Genomic DNA, 27,927 nt, shown 5'->3' with positions numbered 1-27,927 from the left:
TTTTCCTTGGTATGGGCCTTACACTTCAGGATGGACACTTCCTGAGGTAATTGTATGGCCTCCAATAAGTCTCGGACTTCTTTTCCATTTCGGATAGGTGTACCAGCAGCAGTGAGGAATCCTCTTTTCCGCCATAACAGACCAAAGTCGTGAGCGACTCCAAAAGCATAACGCGAATCTGTGTAGACATTAGCTGTCTGTCCTTCTACTATTCGACATGCTTCTGACAGGGCCCGTAACTCGGCCTGTTGTGCTGACGTTCCTGAGGGTAAACATCCTTTTGCCATTACCTCATATAGGCCTCAAGTTTCCACACGCGGTAAAACAGGCGCCCCTCCGAGCTGGGCGCCCGTTTTTCGCGGCGAAAATGGTGCCTGAAAAAAACCCGCGCTTTTCTCGAGCGCTTTGCAGCTCGATATCAGCTTGGCGTGGCGCCCAGGGGGCGGAGCCTACCACTCGCGCCAATTTTATAAGTAGGAGGGGGCGGGTACCATTTAAATGAGTTTTTTTCGTGCCGGCAACCCTGCGCGTGCGCGTTGGAAACATTGGCACTCGGCCATTTTTGTAGTTCTTTGCAGCTGTTCATTTTTTATCATTTTTTAATAAAAGCACATTGCCCTTCCATGATCAGCACTGAGGCTTCTTGCAGCAGTGAGAAGGCTGCAGGAAGCCTCAAAAGCTGAGGCAGCCGTTTCCCGACGGGCCCGGCAGGGGGGCCTCCCCTGCCGTCGGGAATGGCTGCCTCAACTTCTGAGGCTTCCTGCAGCCTTCCCCCTCCCCCCCGCCGGCGGGAACGGCTGCTGCCGTCGGTCGGTCGGGCTCTCACTGCCTTTCCCCCCCCCGCGGGAACGGCTGCTGCCGTCGGTCGGTCGGGCCCTCACTGCGTTTCCCCCCCCGCCGGCGGGAACGGCTGCTGCCGTCGGTCGGTCAGGCCCTCACTGCCTTTCCCCCCCCGCCGGCGGGAACGGCTGCTGCCGTCGGTCGGTCGGGCCCTCACTGCCTTTCCCCCCCCCGCGGGAACGGCTGCTGCCGTCGGTCGGTCGGGCCCTCACTGCCTTTCCCCCCCCGCCGGCGGGAACGGCTGCTGCCGTCGGTCGGTCGGGCCCTCACTGCCTTTCCCCCCCCGCCGGCGGGAACGGCTGCTGCCGTCGGTCGGTCGGGCCCTCACTGCCTTTCCCCCCCCGCCGGCGGGAACGGCTGCTGCCGTCGGTCAGTCAGGCCCTCACTGCGTTTCCCCCCCTGCCGGCGGGAACGGCTGCTGCCGTCGGTCGGTCGGGCCCTCACTGCCTTTCCCCCCCGCCGCGGGAACGGCTGCTGCCGTCGGTCGGTCGGGCCCTCACTGCCTTTCCCCCCCGCCGGCGGGAACGGCTGCTGCCGTCGGTCGGTCAGGCCCTCACTGCCTTTCCCCCCCCGCCGGCGGGAACGGCTGCTGCCGTCGGTCAGTCAGGCCCTCACTGCCTTTCCCCCCCCGCCGGCGGGAACGGCTGCTGCCGTCGGTCGGTCGGGCCCTCACTGCCTTTCAGCCCTCCCGCGGGAACGGCTGCCTCCTCCCTGCCTTTCCCCCCCACTGCCGTCGGGAACGGCTGCCTCAACTTGTGAGGCTTCCTGCAGCATTCTCCCTGCCTGAAGCACTTTCACACAGGTAGGAACATGGTTTATTTAATCTTTTCTTTGCTTATAAATTTTTATTCAGGTTGGAATTATTTGTATAATATTTGTATAAGTATAACTAAGGATTTATTGTAGAATTTAATGACTTCCCTTCCCCCCCGCCCCCCCCCCCCACCTCGTTCCGGACACTTAATTTGTAACCTGCGCCTGATTTTTTAATGTGTAGACAAGGTTTTTTCAGGCCCACAAAAATCTTCACTTGCTCCATTCTAAGTTAGTTTGGAGTACGTTTTCACTGTGGAAACTTTCAAATCAGGCGTCAGTGGCCGGACACGCCCCTTTTTGAAAAAAAAATTCTGTTCAAAAGTGAAACTGTTCTAAATGACTAGAACTGCAGAAAACTTAAATGTGGAGAATTGCGATTTCTAAGATACTCCGTTCTCCACCAGTTGCTCCTAAAAATCAGGAGCAAATCATGTGGAAACTTGGGCCCATAAGGTTGTAACTGCCCATCCTGCTTTTCTGGTACCATTGTCAACAAAGGAGGAACCATCTGTAAACAGGATGAGGTCTGGGTTGTGCAGAGGTTCCTCTGCTGCTAAGGCTGCTTCTTCTGTTTCTTTTAAAATCTCCACGCAGTCATGCTCTTCACATTCTCCCCCCTCTTGCTCCCTCGATTCTGACATCAGGAGCACAGTTGCGGGATTAGCCGGGCTGGCCCGAACGATATGGAAATTAGGAGCTTCCAAAACTGCTGTCCAGCGGGTCCATCTAGCTGCCGTCACCTGAGACATTCTATTCATAGACAGCAAAGCATGTACGATGTGGGGACACTTGACCATCAGCTTTTGGTCGAGGACTAGACCCGCAGTGATCATTACCGCTCGACATGTAGCTTCCATAGCCCTTAGGCAACTTCCCCATCCGAGGGCTACCGCATCCAGTTTTGCCGAATAATAGCCAATAGGTGTTTGCCGATCCCCATGTTCTTGTGTCAGTATAGCTGTCATATAAGCTTCTTTCTCATGGACAAACAGGGTAAATGGCTTACCACTGTCAGGGATTCCCAGAGCCGGTGCCAAACACAAAGCCTTTTTCAAACTCAGGAAGGCCTCTTGCTGTTCCTTAGTGAGGGTGATGGCTTCTTTAGAGGCACGTTTCCCCTTTAAAATATAATTTAGTGGCTGAGCAAGCTGTGTGAAGGAGTCAATCCAATTTCTGTTAAAGTTACACAATCCCAAAAAAGACCTTAGTTCCTGAATAGTGGTGGGTTTTTTTAGCAGCCCAAATGGCTGCAGTTCTATCCTGGGTAAGTTCTCTCTTTCCTTGTGAAATCTTTTGTCCCAGGTATACAACCTCATCTTGGGATATTTGTGCTTTGTCGATGCTGGCTTTATGTCCTTTCAGCCGAAGGTGATCCAGCAAAGCTCGTAAATCTTGTTCATGCTGGTCTTCCGTGTTTGAAGCTAGCAGGATATCATCTACATATTGGATGACTGTGGATGACAGGGGAGGTAATTCTCACAAATGGCTTTGTAAAGCCATGTGGAATACCGTAGGGCTGTTGTGGAAACCCTGCGGTAACCGGGTCCAAGTATACTGTTGTCCTTGGACAGTGAAAGCAAACCACTGTCGAACCTCCGGTGCCAGAGGCACCGACCAAAATCCGTTGGCCATATCTATAACCAAGAAATATTTATGTTCCGGTTTGAGGGCATTAAAAATGGTGGAGGGATCTGCGAATAAAGGAGTTTTTTGATCAATACACTGGTTAGCTTTCCTATAATCGACAGTCAAACGGCAAGTCTCATTAGATTTCTGTACCGGCCACATGGGGCTATTGGAGGAGCTATGCGTTTTAATAAGCACCCCTTGTTTCTCCAATTGCTGAATAACCGATAAGATTCCCGCGATGCAGTTGGACTGATGGGATACTGTTTAGTGCATGGAGCCTTGGTCCCGGTAAATGACGCAGGCTCCATTTGGAGTAGGCCACAATCGTTCTTATCTTTAGCCCATATCGGGTGTTCCTTCAATTCTTCTTTCTTCAAAGTTCTAATTGACCATGTCACCCGACCATCCTCGAAATGCAACGATGAATCTATTTGGATTAGAACGTCCATTCCCAAAAGGGGTTGATCTGCTGGGCCTATCCAGACCGGCGTGGTTAGTTCATGTGGACCCAGCCCTATAAATACCAGTGTTGTCCTTTTAATTTCCATTTTATGGCCCCCAACTCCATAGGCTGTATGTGCCCTACCATTCAACGGCAAAAAGTCTCCATATTGTAGGGGTAAGCATGTTAATTCCGCCCCTGTGTCTAAAAGACAGTCCACATCCTTATCGCCCACCCTCACAGTTACATATAGCCCATCTCCCCTCTGTTGTATTAGTGCGAGGAGGGGGGCCAGGGTGGGGTCTAACCGTTTTTTGCTATCCCAAGTAACTCCTTCTATTGTTGTATTGTCAGTCGCTTAAATGCTTCTATGAGGTCGTTATCTTGTGACAAACCTGGTTTGTTGGCTGAATTGTATCCCTGGCTGCGTCCTTTTCCCCAGCCACGACCTTTCTGTTTTGCCCTACACGTCTTGGCCCAGTGACCTTCTTTCCCACAATAATGACATTTTCCGGGTAATTTTCCGAATGACTGTTTATCAGAATCCTGGGATTTCCATCCCATAGCCTGTACAGCTCGGACTTTAGCTCCCATATCCCGATCTAATTGGTTACATCGATCCACCAATGCTGCAAAGGTAGTTCCTCTACCTTCCCAGTCCGGTAACACTACCTTAAGCATTTTGGACAGTTCTGGCTTTAGACCTGCCACAAAAGCTGCTTTCAGGGGTCCAAACACTTGTTCATCCATTTCCTCATCCGTATTATTCATATCCGAATGTTCTAGCCACGTGCATCTAAACCGCTCATCATACTCCAGGACCTCCTCTGTTCCTTTCTGTTGGCAGGCTGCAATTTTTCCACTGTCTGTCTTAGCTGGACTGAAGGCTTGCAGCCAGTGTTTAATCGCCTCCCATCCTGCGTCTAATTCTTGCTCATCCTGCCCCAAAGCTTCTTCTACCTTGTCGTGCAATTTTCTTCCCTGTGTTTTTGGCACCTTTATGGTTAAAATTTGCACTCCGTCCCAGGGATGAAGTTGATATATATTTCTTAAGCGGTCCAATTGGTCCCACGTTTTCACTCCCCCTTTCTTTGGATTGGGCAATTCCTTGGACCATTTATCAATTTTCTCTGGGTCTGCCGGATCATGAACTAAGTATTTTCATACAGCCTTTTCTTCATTTTTTTGGTTCCGCCCTCATCCGCTATCTCTTCTAATTTGACTCCAACTCGTCTTTTTCTAAACGGGGCAAAGCGCACCCCTAATTCTTCATCCTCCGACCCTGTATCGTCGGAGGATTCAGAATTCGTATCTATTCCTCGGTCGTGTCTTCGGGTTTGCGCTTTTAATTTATCCAAACATGGGTACCCTGGGAATTGATCAATACATTTTCCTTTTCCTGTTACTGTCTCTTGACCTAATGATTTTTTCCATTCTTTAATTTCACCGTTAAGATCTTTAACTTCCGCTTCCAGCTTTTCAAGTTCAAGTTTTTTCTGTCGCAGCTGTGCACAAACTGCTTGCAATTGGTCCTTTGTACTGGTCAGTTCTCGATCATGTTGGGAACACATTATAATTTAATTCCGCTTTCGAACCTGTCCCATAACGGCTAGGGACCATCTAGTTCGCTCTTTATTTTTCATATTTTTCCCCAGACCCTTTTAATCTCGTCCAAGGACCATTGTCCTTTGGAGGTTCCGTACTTTTGTTCAATCTTAATACAGGTTTTAGATAAGTTGAATTGTTGCTCTATGTATTCTTTCAACTGTTCGAGGATTTCATCTAGCGAAACTTCAGGTGGTGCCTGCCCACCTTTAACAGTTGTAGGCAATTCTTTGCTCTTATCTCCTGCTGCCATAATACTGATTTCTTTACTGGGGTCTCGAGTCGTAGGCTTTCTAGCCGATCAATAGGTTGGTGATTAATTAACTAACACACCGCCGAAGTTTAGACGTCTATGGGACCTCGAGCCAACTACCAACCGGAGGGCTTGCAAACCGGAGGCTTTCGGAATCGCGTAGAAGGAGAGGCGAATTTAGACTTTTGACTGAGGATTTTTATAAAGAGGAGCCTTACCTCAGTATGTAGGTCCGATGTCCAAAATTCAGTTTATTTCCTCAGCGATCCTGTTCATGACGCCAAAGTTGTTAGATCTCTTAATTTCCAATGAAATACGAACTCCGATTGTAGTTTTAATGTCACTTTATTTTTTGGCAGCAGTAAGAAGCTCTTGGCTTTAAGCCAGGTCTTTGTCCTTCTGAGACCACATGGTCAAAATGGCTGTACTTATACCTGGATCAATTTCCAGAAAAGAACTCGCCTTCTTTGACCTTATTGGCTCAATTAATAGTATTTTAACCTTTTAATTGGCTCGCTACCCAGAGGTCCTAAAATGTCAAGTTGATTGATGACTTAATGCAACATGCTCCCACTCACGTCGCATCTCTGACTTGATGTCTGTGAATTTTCACAGCCTGTCTAAATGCAGCCTGTTTGAATTCTCTATCACAGATCACAACAACTCGCTGCGTAAACATTTTTTTCCTCAAGTTGCCTCTGGTTCTTTTGCCAATCACCTTAAATCTGTATCCTCTGGTTACTGACCCTGCTGCCACTGGAAACAGTTTCTCCTTATTTATTCTATCAAAACCCTTCAAGATTTTGAACATCTTTATTAAATCTCCCCTTAATGTTCTCTGCCCTAAGGAGAACAATCTCAGTTTCTCCAGTCTCTCCACATAACTGAAGTCCCTCATGCCTGGGACCATTCTGGTAAATCTCCTCTGTACCTTTTCCAAGCCCTTGACATCCTTCCTAAAGTGTGGTGCCCAGAATTGGCCACAATATTCCAGCTTATAAAGGTTTATCAACTCTTCCTTGCTTTTGTACTCTATGCCTCTATGTATAAAGCCAAGGATACATTATGCCTTTTTCACAGCCTTCTCAACTTGTCGTGCCACCTTCAAAGATGTGTGTACATACATCCCCAGGTCTCTCTGTTCCTATACCCCCTTAAAATTGTCCCTTTTAGTTTGTACTGTATTGCCTCTCCTCATTCTTCCTACCAACATGTATCACTTCACACTTCTCTGTGTTAAATTTCATCTGCCATGTGTCTGCCAATTTCACCATCCGTCTATGTCCTCCTCAAAACTGTTACTAACCACCGCACAGTTTACTGTTTCGTGTCATCTGCAAACTTTGAAATTATGCCCTATATACCCAAGTCCAGGCCATTAATATATATCAAAAAGAGCAATGATCCTAACACTGGCCCCTGGGGAACACCACTCTATACTTCGCTCCAGTCTGAAAAACAACTGTTCATGCTACCACTGTCCCTTTAGTCCCATGAGTTTTCATTTTGCGAACAAGTCTACGTTGTTACTCCCTGTTCATGAGCTACAAGGGATCTCCATTCTTTTGTTTTGTGTTAATCCAGGTGAGGAATATTTGTGTCATTTCAGGCACCTAGGGGTCGATTTTAACTCTGGATGTGACAGGGCCAGGCAAGGGCGTGGGGTGGGAGGGATCCCTGCGGAGAGTTCCACGTGAAGGGTGGGACGGGAGAGAATCCCCACAGAGAGTTCCACACGAGGGGCGGGGTGGGGCGGGGCGGGAGGGAATCCCCGCGGAGAGTTCCACGTGAGGGGTGGGGCAGGAGGGAATCCCCGCGGAGAGTTCCACGTGAGGGGTGGGGCAGGAGGGAATTCCCGCGGAGAGTTCGACGTGAGGGGTGGGGCAGGAGGGAATCCCCGCGGAGAGTTCCACGTGAGGGGTGGGGCAGGAGGGAATTCCCGCGGAGAGTTCCACGTGAGGGGTGGGGCAGGAGGGAATCCCCGCGGAGAGTTCCAGGTGAGGGACGGGGCAGGAGGGAATCTCCGCGGAGAGTTCCACGTGAAGGGTGGGACGGGAGAGAATCCCCGCGGAGAGTTCCACACGAGGGGCGGGGCGGGAGGAAATCCCCGCGGAGAGTTCCACGTGAAGGGTGGGACGGGAGGGAATCCCCGCGGAGAGTTCCACACGAGGGGCGGGGCGGGAGGGAATTCCCGCGGAGAGTTCCACGTGAGGGACGGGGCAGGAGGGAATCCCCGCGGAGAGTTCCACGTGAAGGGTGGGACGGGAGGGAATCCCCGCGGAGAGTTCCACGTGAGGGACGGGGCAGGAGGGAATCCCCGCGGAGAGCTCCACACGAGGGGCGGGGTGGGGCGGGGCGGGAGGGAATCCCCGTGGAGAGTTCCACGTGAGGGGTGGGGCAGGAGGGAATCCCCGCTGAGAGTTCCACGTGAGGGACGGGGCAGGAGGGAATCCCCGCGGAGAGTTCCACGTGAGGGATGGGGCAGGAGGGAATCCCCGCGGAGAGTTCCACGTGAAGGGTGGGACGGGAGAGAATCCCCGCGGAGAGTTCCACACGAGGGGCGGGGCGGGAGGGAATCCCCGCGGAGAGTTCCACGTGAAGGGTGGGACGGGAGGGAATCCCCGCGGAGAGTTCCACGTGAGGGACGGGGCAGGAGGGAATCCCCGCGGAGAGCTCCACACGAGGGGCGGGGTGGGGCGGGGCGGGAGGGAATCCCCGTGGAGAGTTCCACGTGAGGGGTGGGGCAGGAGGGAATCCCCGCTGAGAGTTCCACGTGAGGGACGGGGCAGGAGGGAATCCCCGCGGAGAGTTCCACGTGAGGGATGGGGCAGGAGGGAATCCCCGCGGAGAGTTCCACGTGAAGGGTGGGACGGGAGAGAATCCCCGCGGAGAGTTCCACACGAGGGGCGGAGCGGGAGGGAATCCCCGCGGAGTGTTCCACGTGAAGGGTGGGACGGGAGGGAATCCCCGCGGAGAGTTCCACACGAGGGGCGGGGCGGGAGGGAATTCCCGCGGAGAGTTCCACGTGAGGGACGGGGCAGGAGGGAATCCCCGCGGAGAGTTCCACGTGAGGGATGGGGCAGGAGGGAATCCCCCCGGAGAGTTCCACGTGAAGGGTGGGACGGGAGAGAATCCCCGCGGAGAGTTCCACACGAGGGGCGGAGCGGGAGGGAATCCCCGCGGAGTGTTCCACGTGAAGGGTGGGACGGGAGGGAATCCCCGCGGAGAGTTCCACACGAGGGGCGGGGCGGGAGGGAATTCCCGCGGAGAGTTCCACGTGAGGGACGGGGCAGGAGGGAATCCCCGCGGAGAGTTCCACGTGAAGGGTGGGACGGGAGGGAATCCCCGCGGAGAGTTCCACACGAGGGTCGGGGCGGGAGGGAATCCCCGCGGAGAGTTCCACACGAGGGGTGGGGCGGGAGGGAATCCCCGCGGAGAGTTCCACGTGAAGGGTGGGATAGGAGGGAATCCCCGCGGAGAGTTCCACGTGAAGGGTGGGATAGGAGGGAATCCCCGCGGAGAGTTCCACACGAGGGGCGGGGCGGGAGGGAATCCCCGCGGAGAGTTCCACACGAGGGGTGGGGCAGGAGGGAATCCCCGCGGAGAGTTCCACACGAGGGGCGGGGCGGGAGGGAATCCCCGCGGAGAGTTCCACACGAGGGGCGGGGCGGGAGGGAATCCCCGCGGAGGGTTCCACACGAGGGGCGGGGCGGGTGGAAATCCCCGCGGAGAGGTTTGGACCGTTTTAACTTCCGGGGCTCATTTGAATACTGTAGTACTGTCTCCCGCCCGAAACCGGCAGGATGTCAGGGATGGCGGGCGAGAGCAGAGATTGGGTAGGGAGCCCATGGACACCGGCCACCCAACATAGGAACTGGCGGAGGCCATTCAGCCCCTTGAGTCTGTTGCACCATTCAGTTAGCTGATGGCTGATCTGTACCTTAACTCCATCTACCCGCCTTGGTTCCATATCCCTTAATATCATTACCCATCAAAAATCTATCCATCTCAGTTTTGAAATTTTCAGTTGACCCCCAACCACGGCAGCTTTTTGGGGGAGAGAGTTCCAGATTCCCACCACCCTTTGTGTGAAGAAGTGCTTCCTGTCATCACCCCTGAACGGCCTGGCTCTAATTTTAACGTGATGCCCCCTTGTTCTAGACTTACCCCACCAGAGGAAATAGTTTCTCTCTATTGATCCCATCAACTCCTTTAATCTTTTTAAACATATGAATTTAGATCAACCCTTAATCTTCTATATTCAAGGGAATACAAGCCTAGTCTGTGCAACCTGTCCTCATAATTTAACCCTCTAAGCTCTGGTATCTTCTGGTGAATCTGTACTGTACCCCTCCCAGCCCAATATATTTCAGCTTCCAGCATTTGCAATATTTTGCTCTTGCCAATATATCCTTCTTGAGGTGTGGTGCCTAGCACTGAATGCAGTTGCTCAGATGGGGTGTATCTAGAATTTTACATCAATGTAACCCAATGGCTCCTTAATCGTGTGCTCCTCTAATCGCTAAATGTATCTCTCTTTCAGGTTTGTCTTCCAATACGGAAAGCTTGCTGGTGGCGGCCTTTAATCGAGCATTGTCTCCCATTCCTCCGTCACCACAGGAAGCACCCGCAAGGTCACACAAAGTGCTTGACTTCAGGGTTAGACGCTACAGAAGGGCTCTCCAGGCAGAAGATGAACCCTTGCAAGAGGATGGTGAAGTCTGCGCTGTGCTCGGTGACGGCAGGGCAGCTGCATGTTCTATTGGAGTTAAACCAAAGAGTAGACTCGAGGACAGGCTGAACGTGTACTCTGCCCTCGAGAGCCTGAGACCCGTTTCTGGACCAGCTACCGTTGGACCAAGAATTGTAAGGTATGCATCTCGTTCAGTGCTGTGCCTTCCATTAAAAACTTTGGCATCCTCTGGCTAAATCACATTCTATGACAGATTATCATTTAGGATGTTTAGAGTAACTTGTTTTGTTTACAGTAAAGCACCATAGATACTAAAGGCCATAGAATGATAAAGCACACAAGGAGACCATTTGGCCCATCGAGCCTGTGCCGGCTTTTTGAAAGAGCGATCCAATTAGTCCCACTCTCCCTGCTCTTTCCCCACAGCCCTGCATATTTTTTCCTTTTTTAGTATATATCCAATCCCCAATATGAGCAATCAAAAAATCTGGTGGTATATTTTCCTCTTCAATGAAGAATGGCAAGATGCCCATTTTAATCAAAACCTCTAGCCTGCAGCAAAATTGCAGAAATACGCAGTTTGGAAACTCATAATTGCCGAGGATCTGATTTTATTAACGGGAATGCAAAAAGAGCTAGTCACAATGCACATATCATATTATGGTGATCCTTTAACACTCCTCTAACAACTAATGAGGCACTTAACTAGGAAGTTCCAAAGTATGTTACTCTAGCTATGGACTGGGTGATACTTGTTTCAAGTCAAGAAGCTCGTTCTGCTGAGCAAACCCTGGACATGTGGTCGCAGAGTTACAGTGGGAAAAGGACAGTTCCCAGATATCCAAAGGAGGCAGCACAGTAACGATGATTTCACAGTGAAGATCACAGTTACATCCTTGGTTTGTGCGGTTAGATTGTGCCTTGTTAAATAGGCTGGAGTTTGCAATTACACCTGCCTTCTTTCTCCATTATCCCGATCTCACTGTCGGTAGTAACCAGCTTTCTCCCCCCAGGCCTTTATATATGGATGCGTCTATTTGTACTAACTGAAATGCAACCATTTCTCTGATTGGCTCTCCAGACCTATTGCTGATTGGTCCCCTTGGAGGATAAGCCACACCCTGAAGTTCCTCTGGAATGTGTAACTGGAACCGCCCAGTCCAAGTTCTGAGTGATTTTCCATTTTGACTTCAGTAGCCACAGAAGATAGATCTCCCCAAGAGCCACCAAGTTCCAGCCAGTCCCTTACCCCAGCACAAGTGCATCCCTCCGCCAGCTGAAGACCCTTACCCCAGCACGTGTGCTGCCTCCCACAGCCGAAGTCAATTACCCCAACGTAAGTGCATTCCTCCACCAGCTGAACACCCTTACCCCAGCAATCCTTCTGCCAGCTGAAGACCATTACCCAAGCGCAAGACCTTACACCCCCCCCCCTCCCCCGCCCCCGGCCCCCTCATAGATGGGACATTGTGTGCGGATTGTTAACAGGTTTGTTGGGTATGAAGTGAATAGTGACAGTGTCGTGATTTCATTCACCCCAACGATGTCCCTTGTAACACACACATCAAGCTTGCACGCACCAGGGGGTTGGAAGAACATGATGCGTCTTCTCTGAAATCCCTCTCTCCCCTCCGATTCCCTCCCATCTGTGTCTCTTTCTTCCCCCTCTCTCCGCTCACCCCAGGCCAGGCTCTCTCTCGCACCCCTCCCCACCAAGCTCTTTCTCTCTCTGCCCCCCTCCCAAGCTCTCTCTTCCCCTCGCCCCCCCCAAGCTCTCTCTCCCCGGTTCTCGGGCTCCCTGCCTGCCTCTCGCTCTCCCCACCACCCGCTCTCCCCGGGAGACTATGGGAGGCTCGGGGCCCGCTCGGGGCTGTGGGAGGCAACATGATGTTGGACGCTGGGTGGTGGGGGTGTGTGGAGAGGGCGGAGTGGGTTATATTTTTCCTAACTATCGCTTCTGCGCATGCGTCGGGAGAATTAGTACAAATAGTTACTGTGTTTATATATAGGGGTACAGTAACATTGTGATTATGTTATTGGACTAGTAATCCAGAGGGCTGGAGTGATGATCCTGGAAACATGAGTTCAAATCTCACCGTGAGCAGTTTGAGAATTTGAATTCAGTTGAAAAGAAATCTGGAAATAAAAAGCCGGTCTCAGTAAAAGTGACGATGAAGCTGACGGATTGTCGTAAAAACACAACTGGTTCACTAATGTCCTTTAGAGAAGAAACCTGCCGTCATTACCCTGGTCTGGCCGACATGTGACTCCAGCCCCACACGATCATGGTTGATTCTTAACTGCCTTCTAAAGTGCCCTCCGGCATGCCACTCAGTTAAACCATTCATTCATTCATTCATAGGCAGTCCCTCAAAACGAGGATGACTTACTTCCACGCCAAAAAAGGATTAGTTCGCAGGTGTTTTAATGAAGGACCTAATATTCCAGGTCCAGAACTATTGTGTTCCTAACACAGATGAGACTGCACACAGGGAGGTTAAAGTAACAGTGACCTCAGTCTTTATTAACAGAGTGAGGAACAGGCCTTAGGGGCCAGCTTATATACAGTGCTCCCAAGGGATGCTGGGATCCCTTGGGACTTCAGGGGATGCGCACCCTGGTGGCGGAACATGGGAGAGCATGCTTTACAGATACACAACATCACTCCCCCGCAAAGTCAAAGTGAAAACTATTTACAAGGTGAGACGGTCGGGAGCCTTTCTTTCCCTGGTGGACCGCCTCGGGTACAAATGTCTGTTCTGGTGTGTTGGCTGTGCCCTCGCTGGGCTGGCGTGTTGTTGGCCCTACAGGGCTGCTGGGTGAGCCTGGCCTTGCTGGGCTGTTGGGCGTGATGGGTTCGATTTCCTGGTCTGGGGTGGTGTCGTTGATCCTTTGGGTGTGTGTTGTGGGCTCGAAAAAGGTGGTGTCAGCTGTGGGTTATTCAGGGCAGTCTGTGAACCGCAGCCTCGTTTGGTCCAGGTGCTTTCTGCAAATTTGTCCATTGTCTAGTTTGATGACAAACACCCTGCTCCCTTCTTTAGCTATCATCGTGCCCACGATCCACTTGGGACCATGTCCATAGTTTAGCACATACACAGGGTCATTCAGATCAATTTCCCGTGACACAGTGGCGCGACCATCTTTTACATTTTGTTGCTGCCGCCTGCTCTCTACCTGATCATGCAGGTTGGGGTGAACCAGCGAGAGTCGGTTTTAAGTGTCCTTTTCATGAGTAGCTCAGCCGGGGGCACCCCTATGAGCGAATGGGGTCTCGTGCGGTAGCTGAGCAGTACTCGGGACAGGCGGATCTGGAGTGAGCCTTCTGTGACTCGTTTGAGGCTCTGTTTGATTGTTTGTACTGCCCGCTCTGCCTGCCCATTGGAGGCTGGTTTAAACGGGGCCGAGGTGACATGTTTGATCCCATTGCGGGTCATGAATTCTTTAAATTCGGCACTGGTGAAACATGGCCCGTTGTCACGTCAGACAGGCCGTGGGTGGCAAACGTGGCCCTCAGGCTTTTAATGGTGGTGGTGGCGGTGCTTCCCGACATTATTTCACATTCAATCCATTTTGAAAAAGCATCCACCACCACCAGGAACATTTTAACAAGAAACGGGCCCGCATAGTCGACATGGATCCTCGACCATGGTTTGGAGGGCCAGGACCACAAACTTAGTGGTGCCTCTCTGGGCGCGTTGCTCAACTGAGCACACACGCTGAATTGCCGTACACAGGACTCTAAGTCAGAGTCGATACCGGGCCACCACACATGGGACCTGGCTATCGCTTTCATCATTACTATACCCGGGTGTGTGCTGTGGATATCCGAGATGAACGTCTCCCTGCCCTTTTTGGGTAGCACTAGGTGGTTACCGCACAACAGGCAGTCTGCCTGAATGGACAGCTCGCCCTTTCGCAGCTGGAACAGCTTGATTAGCTCTTTCATTTCAACGGGGATGCTGGCCCAGCTCCCATGCAGTACACAGTTTTTTACGAGGGACAGCAGAGGATCTTGACTGGTCCAAGTCCTAATCTGGCGGGCCGTGACAGATGATTTATCATTTTCAAACGCTTCCATGACCATCAACAAGTCTGCGGGCTGCGCCACCATCAACAAGTTTGCAGGCTGCGCCATTTCCACGCCTATGGCGGGCAATGGTAGCCGACTGAGAGCATCCGCACAGTTCTCGGTGCCTGGACTGTGGCGGATGGTATAGTTATATGCTGATAGCGCGAGTGCCCACCTTTGTATGCGGGCTGAGGCATTAGTATTTATCCCCTTGTTTTCAGCGAACAGGGATATGAGGGGCTTGTGATCGGTTTACAGCTCAAATTTGAGGCCAAACAGGTACTATGCATTTTTTTTACTCCGAACACACATGCTAATGCCTCTCTCAATCATGCTGTAGATCCTCTCGGCCTTAGACAAGCTCCAGGAGGTATAGGCGACAGGTTGCAACTTCCCCACGACGTTAGCTTGTTGTAATGCACACCCAACTCCGTACGACGACGCATCACATGCTAGCACAATTCTTTTACACGGGTTATACAATACAAGCAGCTTGTTGGAGCATTAAATGTTTCTGACTTTCTCAAAAGCTATTACTTGGTTTTTTCCCCATACCCAGTTCTCACCTTTACGCAATAACACATGTAGGGGCTCTAAGAGGGTGCTTAACCCCGGTAGGAAGTTACTAAAATAGCTGAGGAGTCCCAGGAACGATCGCAGCTCCGTGACGTTCTGTGGCCTAGGCGCGTTCCTGATAGCCTCTGTCTTGGTGTCTGTGGGCCGAATGCCATCCGCCGCGATCTTTCTCCCCAAAAACTCCACTTCTGTTGCCATGAAGATGCATTTCGACCTTTTCTGCCAAAGCCCTACGCGATCCAGTCACTGGAGGACCTCCTCCAGGTTTTGTAGGTGCTCGACGGTGTCCTGACCTGTGACCAATATGTCGTCCTGAAAAACCACAGTGCGTTGTACCGACTTGAGTAGGCTCTCCATGTTTCTCTGGAAGATCACTGCAGCCGACCGAATTCCAAACGAGCATCTGTTGTAGATGAACAGTCCCTTGTGTGTGTTGATGCAGGTGAGGCCCTTCGAAGACTCCTCCAGCTCCTGCGTCATGCAGGTCGAAGTCAGGTCGAGCTTGGTGAACGTCTTGCCTCCTGCCAGCGTCGCAAATAGGTCGTCTGCCTTAGGTAGCGGGTATTGGTCCTGCAGCGAGAAACGATTAATAGTTACTTTATAATCACCGCAAATCCTGACCGTGCCATCACTTTTGAGTACTGGAACAATCGGGCTGGCTCACTCGCAGAATTCCACTGGGGAGATGATGCCCTCGTGTTGCAGCCTGTCCAGCTCGATTTCCACTCTCTCCCTCATCATGTGAGGTACCGCTCGCGCCTTGTGGTGAATGAGTCGTGCCTCTGGGACCAAGTGGATCCACACCTTCGCCCCGGAAACGTTTCCAATGCCTGGCTCAAAAAGGGAAGGAAATTTGTTAAGAACCTGGGTACATGAGGCCTCATCGACGTGTGATAGTGCTCGGATGTCATCCCAGTTCCAGCTGATTTTGCCCAGCCAGCTCCTTCCAAGCAGTATGGGATCATCACCCGGGACAATCTAGAGCAGTAGTTCGTGTACCGTGCCCTTGTCGGTGACCTTGACCATGGCGCTGCCCATGAGCTCTTTGGTGTACGTTCTCAGTGGACGGGGCTCAGGGCTGGTCTGAGTGCCTTGTTGCACCACAGTCTCTCAAACATCTTTTTACTCATGATGGATTGGCTAGCGTCAGTGTCCAGTTCCATGGCTACGGGTAAACATTCAATTTTACATTTAGCATTGTAGGTGGACATTTTGTCGAAAATGTGTGCACCCCGTGTACGTCAGCATCTGCCTCCTCTCTCTGAGGCTCAAAATTGCTTTGATCCACCATGGACCGATCTTCCACTGCCACGTGGTGGTTAGCAGGTTTTGCAGAGCTTGCAGCTCGTCTGCAAACTCGTTGGACGCGCCCCATTGTTCCACAGCTCTTGCAAACATACCCTTTGAGGCGGCCTGAATAGGCTGAATGGAAGCCTCCACAACGCCAACAAGGTATGAATTGCCTTGCATTCATCCTTTGTTGGGGACTCTGAGTCATCTGGGTCACCTGAGACCTGCTGGAAGTTGCAGACTCGTGGTTTCTGCCCTGTACATTTCTGCTCGCAAACACAGTTCCAGTTAATTTATGAACATTGCTAGCACTTGTGTGCTGAGAGATTTGTTTGGTGGACATAAACGCCTGTGCTATCGCAATGGCCTTGCTGAGGGTCGGTGTCTCTACAGTCAAAAGTTTTCGTAGGATGGTCTCGTGGCCTATGCCCAGTACAAAAAAGTCTCTGAGCATTTACTCCAGGTAGCCATCAAACTCACATTGTCCTTTAAGTCGCCTTAGCTCGGCGACGTAGCTCGCCACTTCCTGACCTTCAGATCGTTGGCACGTGTAGAACCGATACCTCACCATCAGCATGCTCTCCCTCGGGTTAAAATGCTCCCGAACCAGTGTTCACAGCTCCTCATATGACTTATCTGTGGGTTTCACCGGAGCCAGAAGATTCTTCATGAGGCTGTAGGTCGGTGCCCCGCAGACTGTGAGGAGGACCGCTCTCCTTTTTGCAGCGCTTCCTTCTCCATCCAGCTCGTTGGCTACAAAGTACTGGTCTAGCCGTTCGACATCGGCTTTTCAGTCCTCGCCCTCCGAGAACTTCTCCAGGATGCCCACAGTTTGCTGCATCTCTGCTTTGGATTTGTATACTCGTCGTCAGTTATTGTGTTCCTAACACAGATGAGGCTGCACACAGGGAGGTTAAAGTAACAGTGACCTCAGTTTTTATTAAGACATTCCAGAGTGAGGAACAGGCCTTAGGGGCCGGTTTATATACAGTGCTCCCAAATGATGCTGGGATCCCTTGGAACTTCAGGGGATGCGCTCCCTGGTGGCGGAACATGGGAGTGCATGCTTTACAGATACACAACACGAACTACACGTTGAAGGGTGGAAGATGCCTGTGCGTGGATTTTTTTTAATGTGTGGTGGCCGTTGGACACCAGCCACCACACAGACTTGACAGAACTAGGTCCAGTGGCAAGGATTAACCAAGATGACTGGAGACCTGCTCTACTGCCCAGGCCTAGTGCGCACGCATATCGCAATGTGGGCTGGCCCGTGCTGCCCCTGGGCCCATGCCTCTTCTGGCCCCGAACTCGTGCCTCTCCTGGGCCCCGATCATGTCCCTCTGTAATCTCTCACCGCTCCTTCGCTCAAACCTGGCCGCTCCTGCTGTACCTGCCCACGCTCCAATCACCGACCTGGACCTTGATGATGTCCAATCCAATCGCCCTCTTCGCTGCCGTCACCTTTCTGCGCCAGCTCTCGCTGAACCTTGCAGTGGTATGCCGCCACGCTGCCCATGGCCGTCGCTCGCCGCTCCTTTTATGACCCCGATCTGCCGCTGATGGTCTCTCGCAGGTCGGGGCCATGGGTAACTCGGTGAGTTAAGCCACGGCAACTAGGGATGGGCAATGATCCCTACATCCTGAGAATGAATTAAAAAAAATATAAACTTTTTTATTAGTTGATGGGATGTGGGTGTAGTTGGCAAGGCTGGCATTTATTGCCCACCCCTACTTGCCCTTGAGAAGATGGTAGTGAACCACCTTCTTGAACCGCTGTAGTACGTGTGCGACTGTTTGTAATCTGGAGACGTGAGTTCAAATCCCACCACGGCAGCTGGGGAATTTAAATTCAGTTAATTAAATAAATCTGGAATAAAAAGTTAGTGTCAGTAATGGTGACCATGAAACTACCAGATTGTCGTAAAAACCCATCTTGTTCACTAATGCCCTTTAGGGAAGGAAATCTGCCGTCCTTACCCGGTCTGGCCTATATGTGACTCCCGACCCACAGCAATGTGGTTGACTCTTAACTGCCCTCTGTGGTTCAAGAATGCTGAAAGGGTGGTAGAGGCAGAAACCCTCAGCACATTTAAAAAGTACCTGGATGTGCACTTGAAGTGCCTTAACCTACAGGGCTTCGGACCAAGAGCTGGAAAGTGGGATTTGGCTGTTCAGCTCTCTGTCGGCCGGCGCGGAGACGATGGGCCAAAATGACCTCCTCACGTGCTGTAAATTTCTATAATTCTATGGAGTGGGTCACCACCATCACCTTCTCAAGGGCAACTAAGAATGGGCAATAAATGCTGGCCTTGCCAGCGACGCCCACATCCGAAAGAATGATGAAAAGAAAAACATAAATGTTTTCACAACATCAATAGATTTAAATTTCAGCTGCAACTTTCAATTGTTATCCTGTCAGTTCCTGGCGTTGGTCAGACATATCAGATTCCCCCCACTCCTGCCTGGAGAGCTGCTTTTATATATTATATATATTAACCGATACATTTTCATTGGCAGGTCGCAGGTTGACAAGAGGCCTAAAAAGGTTATTGACAGTCATCAGCCAATAATCCGATCATCCACAAAAACACCGGCGAGGCCTCTTCCCCCTAACCCTATACGACCCCTGACTGCTAAAGCTGCGTTACAGCGATTGTCCAATAGGCCGTTACTTCTGCCCAGCAGAGGAAGCAAGACAACGAGCTGATAGCCACAGGTATAGAGACAAACTGTTGCAGGCACCTTACGGAGCACGGTAATGCTTAGGTGACTATTAACAGTAGACCTCAGTATGCATGATGCACAATGTTCTGCCATTTAAGCTTTATTGTCCTAAGAAGGAGATTGAAATCCCTGTTGATTTCAATCTCCTTCACGGTTACCCTTGTCCTTCATTCTCCAAATTCATCACCCTCCTGTCCTCCCTAAACCTCTCTCCTTTGGTATTCTAGTACCCATATTGCCCACCCCTACCCCCTCGGCTTAGCCATGTCCCGCGGCGTCTCTGCTCCCTCGGTCTCGATCACTGACCAGGCTTTCCCGACCACTTGTATCCCTCATAATCATAACCCCATACCCTCTTCCAATCCCACACCCTTCTGTATTGCCCTGGAAAAAAAACTCTATTCCCCCCACCTCCCCCCCGCCCCCCGCTCCCCACCGCCCCAAGTCGCTTACAATGGCACTTTTAAATTCCAAACTGCCCAGCCTTTGGCCCTCCATTCACCGCGATTCTCTGCAGGTGTCAATTTGCTCAACCGCTCTCACCTCCACCTTTGATACCCAGCAAAACCATTCTGTCCCAAACATTCTCCCCTGTACGCCCCTATCTTCGCTCCCTGAAATCCAAGGGGCGCAGACTTGAGCATATTTGATGCAGAACTGGCTTAGCCACCATTGCCAGATCAGGCTTGACCACATCAAGTTCTATCAGGCCTTACTCTCTTCTACCAAAACCGTCTGCTACCCTTGGACCACCCTGGAGAGCAAAGATGATGACTCTTGGCTTCTCCATAAACCGAACTCCCCTTCCCCGTCCTCCCTCATATCTAACAACAAATGCGAGAGGTTCATGGACGTTGTCACCAAGATAGAGACCGTCTGTTCAGCTGCCTCTGCTGCATTTACCCCTTCCCTTGCCCACCAAGACAAGCCTAGCCCTAAACCCTTATAGAAACATAGAAACATAGAAAATAGGTGCAAGAGTAGGCCATTCGGCCCTTCTAGCCTGCACCGCCATTCAATGAGTTCATGGCTGAACATTCAACTTCAGTACCCCATTCCTGCTTTCTCGCCATTCCCCTTGATCCCCCTAGTAGTAAGGACCTCATCTAACTCCTTTTTGAATATATTTAGTGAATTGGCCTCAACAACTTCCTGTGCTAGAGAATTCCACAGGTTCACCACTCTCTGGGTGAAGAAGTTCCTCCGCATCTCGTTCCTAAATGGCTTACCCCTTATCCTTAGACTGTGACCTCTGGTTCTGGACTTCCCCAACATTGGGAACATTCTTCCTGCATCTAACCTGTCTAACCCCGTCAGAATTTTAAATGTTTCTATGAGGTCCCCTCTCATTCTTCTGAACTCCAGTGAATACAAGCCCAGTTGATCCAGTCTTTCTTGATAGGTCAGTCCCGCCATCCCGGGAATCAGTCTGGTGAACCTTCGCTGCACTCCCACAATAGCAAGAATGTCCTTCCTCAGGTTAGGAGACCAAAACTGTACACAATACTCCAGGTGTGGCCTCACCAATGCCCTGTACAACTGTAGCAACACCTCCCTGCCCCTGTACTCAAATCCCCTTGCTATGAAGGCCAACATGCCATTTGCTTTCTTAACCGCCTGCTGTACCTGCATGCTAACCTTCAATGACTGATGTACCACGACACCCAGGTCTCTTTGCACCTCCCCTTTTCCTAATCTGTCACCATTCAGATAATAGTCTGTCTCTCTGTTTTTACCACCAAAGTGGATAACCTCACATTTATCCACATTATACTTCATCTGCCATGCATTTGCCCACTCACCTAACCTATCCAAGTCGCTCTGCAGCCTCACAGCATCCTCCTCGCAGCTCACACTGCCACCCAACTTAGTGTCATCCGCAAATTTGGAGATACTACATTTAATCCCCTCATCTAAACCATTAATGTACAGTGTAAACAGCTGGGGCCCCAGCACAGAACCTTGCGGTACCCCACTAGTCACTGCCTGCCATTCTGAAAAGTACCCATTTACTCCTACTCTTTGCTTCCTGTCTGACAACCAGTTCTCAATCCATGTCAGCACACTACCCCCAATCCCATGTGCTCTAACTTTGCACATCAATCTCTTGTGTGGGACCTTGTCGAACGCCTTCTGAAAGTCCAAATATACCACATCAATTGGTTCTCCCTTGTCCACACTACTGGAAACATCCTCAAAAAATTCCAGAAGATTTGTCAAGCATGATTTCCCTTTCACAAATCCATGCTGACTTGGACCTATCATGTCACCTCTTTCCAAATGCACTGCTATGACATCCTTAATAATTGATTCCATCATTTTACCCACTACCGATGTCAGGCTGACCGGTCTATAATTCCCTGTTTTCTCTCTCCCTCCTTTTTTAAAAAGTGGGGTTACATTGGCTACCCTCCACTCTATAGGAACTGATCCAGAGTCAATGGAATGTTGGAAAATGACTGTCAATGCATCCACTATTTCCAAGGCCACCTCCTTAAGTACTCTGGGATGCAGTCCATCAGGCCCTGGGGATTTATCGGCCTTCAATCCCATCAATTTCCCCAACACAATTTCCCGGCTAATAAGGATTTCCCTCAGTTCCTCCTCCTTACTAGACCCCCCGACCCCTTTTATAACCGGAAGATTGTTTGTGTCCTCCTTCGTGAATACCGAACCAAAGTACTTGTTCAATTGGTCCGCCATTTCTTTGTTCCCCGTTATGACTTCCCCTGATTCTGACTGCAGGGGACCTACGTGTGTCTTTACTAACCTTTTTCTCTTTACATATCTATAGAAAGTTTTGCAATCCGTTTTAATGTTCCCTGCAAGCTTCTTCTCATACTCCATTTTCCCTGCCCTAATCAAACCCTTTGTCCTCCTCTGCTGAGTTCTAAATTTCTCCCAGTCCCCAGGTTCGCTGCTATTTCTGGCCAATTTGTATGCCACTTCCTTGGCTTTAATACTATCCCTGATTTCCCTTGATAGCCACGGTTGAGCCACCTTCCCTTTTTTATTTTTATGCCAGACAGGAATGTACAATTGTTGTAGTTCATCCATGCGGTCTCTAAATGTCTGCCATTGCCCATCCACAGTCAACCCCTTAAGTATCATTCGCCAATCCATCCCAGCCAATTCACGCCTCATACCTTCAAAGTTAGCCTTCTTTAAGTTCTGGACCATGGTCTCTGAATTAACTGTTTCATTCTCCATCCTAATGCAGAATTCCACCATATTATGGTCACTCTTCCCCAAGGGGCCTCGCACAACGAGATTGCTAATTAATCCTCTCTCATTACATAACACCCAGTCTAAGATGGCCTCTCCCCTAGTTGGTTCCTCGACATATTGGTCTAAAAAACCATCCCTTATGCACTCCAGGAAATCCTCCTCCACCGTATTGCTTCCAGTTTGGTTAGCCCAATCTATGTGCATATTAAAGTCACCCATTATAACTGCTGCACCTTTATTGCATGCACCCCTAATTTCCTGTTTGATGCCCTCCCCAACATCACTACTACTGTTTGGAGGTCTGTACACAACTCCCACTAAAATGTTTTGCCCTTTGGTGTTCTGTAGCTCTACCCATATAGATTCCACATCATCCAAGCTAATGTCCTTCCTAACTATTGCCTTAATCTCCTCCTTAACCAGCAATGCTACCCCACCTCCTTTTCCTTTTATTCTATCCTTCCTGAATGTTGAATACCCCTGGATGTTGAGTTCCCAGCCCTGATCATCCTGGAGCCATGTCTCCGTAACCCCAATCACATCATATTTGTTAACATCTATTTGCACAGTTAATTCATCCACTTTATTGCGGATACTCCTTGCATTAAGACACAAAGCCTTTAGGCTTGTTTTTTTAACACCCTCTGTCCTTTTATCAGTCTTGGGTTTCTCTCCCATCTCCCTCATGCCCTCTCCGAGCTCATCATATCGATGAGATCTACCTCCTACTCTTGACTCCATTCCGATTTAACTTCTGGCCACCCAACTTCCCCTCCTGGCCATTATGCTACCTGCCATTGTAAATGGTTCTGTCTCCTTGGGTACTGTGTTACTGCCCTTCAAAACCAACATCATTCTCACCATCCCCACCCCTCCCATCCTTGTACCCCAAGATCCCCCTCCTCTTCTTGATCAGCATGCTTTCCTTTGGTGACTACTGTTATATATGCAGACTATAGATATACTCTCTGTGTAGTCACTGTATAATTGCATAAGATGGAGACTTATTACCTGATGTACTATCAATAAGGTTTACATTGTGTATATACTATGCTGGCACCACTAGAGGGTGCAACTGGTGGAGACCAAGGTTTCCTGCCCCTGTGGGCACTGCATTGGGAGACCTGAGGGTCACCTGCATAGGTGTGCAGGGCTCAGTATAAAAGGCTGCTCACCATGCTTGTGCCTCACTCTGGAGTTACGAATAAAGGACCGAGGTCACTACAGTTTGAGTACAACACATTGCCTCGTGGAGTCATTCATAAGTGCATTACAGACATAATAACTACATCCACAGTTCAACCTCTTGCCTCCTCCACTGCCTTAGTGCTGTCAGATTGCTTGTCCAACTTCCAGTTTTGGATGATATACAATTTCCTTTAACTAAAAATTGGGAAGACCAAAGACCTCATCTTGGGCCCCTGCCACAGGCTCCGTACTCTCACCATCTGCCTCCCTGGCCACCGTCTCAGACTGAACCAGATTGTTTGCAACCTCGGCATCCTGCTCGACCCTCAGCTGAAATTCCGATCACATATCCTCGCCATCACCGAGACCACTTACTTCCACCATTGTGTATCACCTACCTCTAGCCATGCCTCAGGCCACCTAGTGCTGAAACTCTCATCCCTGCATTTGTCACCTCCAGACTTGACTATTCCACTACTCTCTTGGCCGACCTCTCATCCTTCGCCCTCCATAAATCTTGCTCATCCATCTTCCATCACCTCTTTCCTTGCTGATTTACAATGCCTCAAATTTGAAATTCTCATCCTTGTATTTAGACCCTTCATGGTCTCGCTCCTCCCTATGTCTGTTAATTCCTTCAGCCCTACACACCTTCCCTCAACTCCTCGTTCCTCTCTTGTGCACCCCACCCCCGTCTCTGCCTCACCATTGGCGGCCGTGCCTTCAGATGCCTTGGGCCCCACACTCTGGAATTCTCCCTAAACCTCTCCTCCTTTCTCCTATTTTAAGGCTCTCCTGAAAACCCACCTCTTTGACCAAACTTCAGATCAACTCTCCTAATATCTCTTGGCTTGGCTCAGTGTGAATTTTTATTTTGCTTACACCTCTGTGAATTGCCTTGGGATGAGTTTCTACGTTAAAGATGCTATACAAATGCAAGTTGCTGATGTTGCTATGGTGCATTTGAGAACAGGTAAGTTGTACCACACAGTAAAATATGTCCTACAAAGTTTCTGAAAGAATCATTTCTCGTACCATTCTGTGCTTGATGAATACAATGTAAACTTCTTTAACCTTAATATTGCACAAAACTAAAAAGCTTATATTCCTACAAAATGTAAACTTGTGTAGAAAGGTGTCTTTAATCGATTGAAACTCCTTCTGAAGTCAAATTCAGATTTCACACACACACGTTTTGTTCTGAATAAATGTGTATAGACTTCTTTGTTTTTAAGATTGAGACCATCCGTTTAGCCACCTCTGCCTCTTCCCTTACTTCCCCTCGCTCACCAGGCCAAACTTCCCCTAAGGAATTCCCCCTGCCCTAGCCCTGACCTCACATTTTTCTCCAGTTTCTCTTTGATCTCCCCTCATAACCTTTAGGAGCTCATCCTGTCATGAGATCCACTTCCTGCTCCCTTGACCCTATTCCCACCAAACTGTTGACTACCCAATTTCTATTTCTGGCTCACATATTAGCTGACATTCTGAACAGTTCTCTCTCCTCAGGTACTGTCCCCCTCTCCCTCAAATCTGCCGTCATCACCCCTCTCAAAAAAAAATCCTTGACCCCTCCATCCCTGCAAACTCATCATCGGCAGTCCCTCGAACAAGGATAACTTGCTTCCACACCATAATGGCTGAGTTTTCAGATGTTTAATTGAAGGACCCTGTTATGTATGTAAACTTGTATATACCTTGTACTGCCACCAGAGGGCTCACCCCCTGGAGTCTCAAGGGATCCCACAATCCCTTGGGAGCACAGGTACTTAAGGAGGCCACACAGGTTGGAGAGGCACTCTTGAGACCTGCAATAAAAGTCTAAGGTCACACTTTACTTTGAGCTCACATTATCCAGTCAGACTCTTTATTCAATACGCAACAACTGGTGACGAGATACAGATGACGAACCAACGATGCAGAGAACAGTGGGCATCCTGGAGAAATTCTCGGAGGGAGATGATTGGGAAACCTTCGTGGAGCGATTCGACCAATACTTCGTAGCCAACGAGTTGGAAGGAGAAGCGAACGCTGCCAAACGAAGGACGATTCTCCTCACCGTCTGCGGGGCACCAACGTATGGCCTCATGAAAAATCTACTTGCTCCAGCAAAACCCACAGAGAAATCGTACGATGATTTGTGCACACTGGTCCGGGAGCATCTGAACCCGAAGGAAAGCGTTCTGATGTCGAAGTACCGGTTCTACACCTACAAAAGGTCTGAAGGCCAGAAAGTGGCAAGTTATGTCACCGAGCTAAGACACCTTGCAGGACATTGCGAATTTGAAGGACATTTGGAGCACATGCTCAGAGATTTTTTCATATTTGGCATTGGCCATGAAGTGATATTTCGCAAACTTTTTACTGTAGAGACCCCAACCTTTAGTAAGGCCATAGCAATAGCCCAGGCGTTCATTGCCACCAGTGACAATACTAAGCAAATCTCTCAGCACACGAGTGCTGCTACAAATACTGTGAACAAAGTGATGTTGTTTTCAAATCGCAACGTACAGGGCAGGCCTCACAGCTGCACGTCCGCAGATGTCTCAGAGTCCACCATCAAGGGTGATGAATGCAAGGCCATTAACATCTTGTTGGCACTGCGGGGGTGATCATCGTTTCCATTCATGCTGCTTCAAAGGGTACGTTTGCAAGGGCTGTGGAACAATGGGACACCTCCAATGTATGTGCAGGCGAGCTGCAAATCCTGTTAATCCTGCAAACCACCATGTTGCAGAGGAGGAAAGATCCACGGTGGATCACAATGAACCAGAGCCTCAGATCGAGGAGGCAGAGGTATATGGGGTGCACACATTTACCTCAAAGTGTCCCCTGATAATGCTGATGGTTGAATTAAATGGATTCCCGGTGTCAATGGAGCTGGACACGGGTGCGAGCCAGTCCATTATGAGCAAAAAGACTTTAATTGTGGTGCAGCAAGGCCTCAACGGCAGTCTTGACTCCCATTCACGAAACTGAGAACTTACACAGAGGAACTGATTCCCGTAATCGGCAGTACTACTGTAAAGGTCTCCAACGATGGAGCGGTGCACAAGTTACCAATCTGGGTGGTACCGGGCGATGGTCCCACGCTGCTCGGCAGGAGCTGGCTGGGAAAGATACCCTGGAACTGGGACCACGTCCGAGCGCTCTCGCCCACTGACGACACTTCGTGTGCCCAGGTCTTAAACAAGTTCCCTTCGCTGTTCAGACCAGGCATCGGAAAGTTCCAAGGAGCAAAAGTGCAGATCCACCTAATTCCGGGGCGCGACCCATCCATCACAAGGTGAGAGCAGTACCTTACATGCTGAGAGAAAGGGTAGAGATCAAGGTGGATGGGCTGCAACGAGAGGGCATCATTTCACCGATCGAATTCAACGAGTGGGCCAGTCTGATTGTTCCCGTCCTCAAGGGAGACGGCACCGTCAGAATCTGTGGTGATTACAAAGTAACTATCAATCGTTTCTCCCTACAGGATCAGTACCACTACCAAAAGCTGGACTTGACCTCGGCCTACATGACGCAGGAGCTGGAGGAATCATCGAAGGGCCTCACCTGCATCAACATGCACAAAGGTCTCTTCATTTATAACAGATGCCTCTTTGGAATTCGATCAGCCGCGGCGATATTCCAGAGAAACATGGAAAGCTTATTGAAGTCAGTCCCATGCAGGGTGGTCTTCCAGGACGACATCTTAGTTACAGGTCTGGACACAATCGAGCATCTGCAGAACCCGGAGGAGGTTCTTAGTCGACTCAACCGCGTGGGTCTCAGGTTGAAACGTTCGAAGTGCGTTTTCCTGGTGCCTGAAGTAGAGTTCCTGGGGAGAAGAATCACGGCGGACAGCATCAGGCCCATCGATTCGAAGACGGAGGCAATCGAGAACGCACCAAGGCCACAGAACGTGACGGAGCTGCGGTCGTTTCTTGGACTCCTGAACTACCTTGGTAACTTCTTATCGGGTTTCAGCACACTGTTACAACCAATGCATGCCTATGGGGTAAAGAAATTAAATCAATATCTGTTTGGGCTAAAATTTGAATTGGAAACGGACCATAAGCCACTATTATCCCTGTTTTCGGAGAGAAAGGGGATAAATACTAAAGCATCGGCCCGCATCCAGAGATGGGCGCTCATGTTGTCCGTATACAACTACGCCATCTGCCACATGGCAGGCACAGAAAACTGTGCCAATGCTCTCAGTAGGCTGCCATTGCCCACCACGGGAGTGGAAATGGCGCAGCCCGCAGATTTAGTCATGGTTATGGAAGCATTCGAGAGTGAGCAATCGCCATCACAGCCCAACAGGTTAGAACCTGGACGAGCCAGGACCACTTACTGTCCCTAGTAAAAAATTGTGTGCTTCCCGGGAGCTGGTCCAGTGTCCCAGTGGAAATGCAGGAAGAGATAAAGCCATACCAGCGGCACAAAGATGAAATGGCTATACAGACAGACTGCCTTCTGTGGGGCAATCGGGTAGTGGTCCCCAAGAAGGGCAGAGTCACTTTTATCAGTGACCTCCACAGTACCCACACAAGCATCGTAATGATGAAAGCGATAGCCAGATCCCA

At 50.2% G+C, this 27,927-nt stretch overlaps 1 protein-coding gene across 4 annotated transcripts in view; it reads left to right on the top strand.

Annotated features, from left to right (window-relative positions):
- lrrc56 (leucine rich repeat containing 56) overlaps positions 1-27,927 on the top strand; it is a 259,560-nt gene that overhangs the window by 223,664 nt on the left and 7,969 nt on the right. For all 4 annotated transcript variants that reach the window (XM_070898582.1, XM_070898580.1, XM_070898581.1 and 1 more), the window contains 2 exons: positions 10,129-10,456; positions 18,734-18,932. In XM_070898582.1, coding sequence (XP_070754683.1) covers positions 10,129-10,456; positions 18,734-18,923 — 518 coding nt within the window. In that variant the 3' untranslated portion in view covers positions 18,924-18,932. The remainder of the gene's footprint in view (positions 1-10,128; positions 10,457-18,733; positions 18,933-27,927) is intronic.

The sequence above is a fragment of the Pristiophorus japonicus genome, chromosome 14 (assembly GCF_044704955.1).
Source record: "Pristiophorus japonicus isolate sPriJap1 chromosome 14, sPriJap1.hap1, whole genome shotgun sequence".
Classification (NCBI taxonomy): domain Eukaryota; kingdom Metazoa; phylum Chordata; class Chondrichthyes; family Pristiophoridae; genus Pristiophorus; species Pristiophorus japonicus.
The sequence above is the reverse complement of the archived record's forward strand: the minus strand, read 5'-3'. Positions and strand labels throughout refer to the sequence as shown.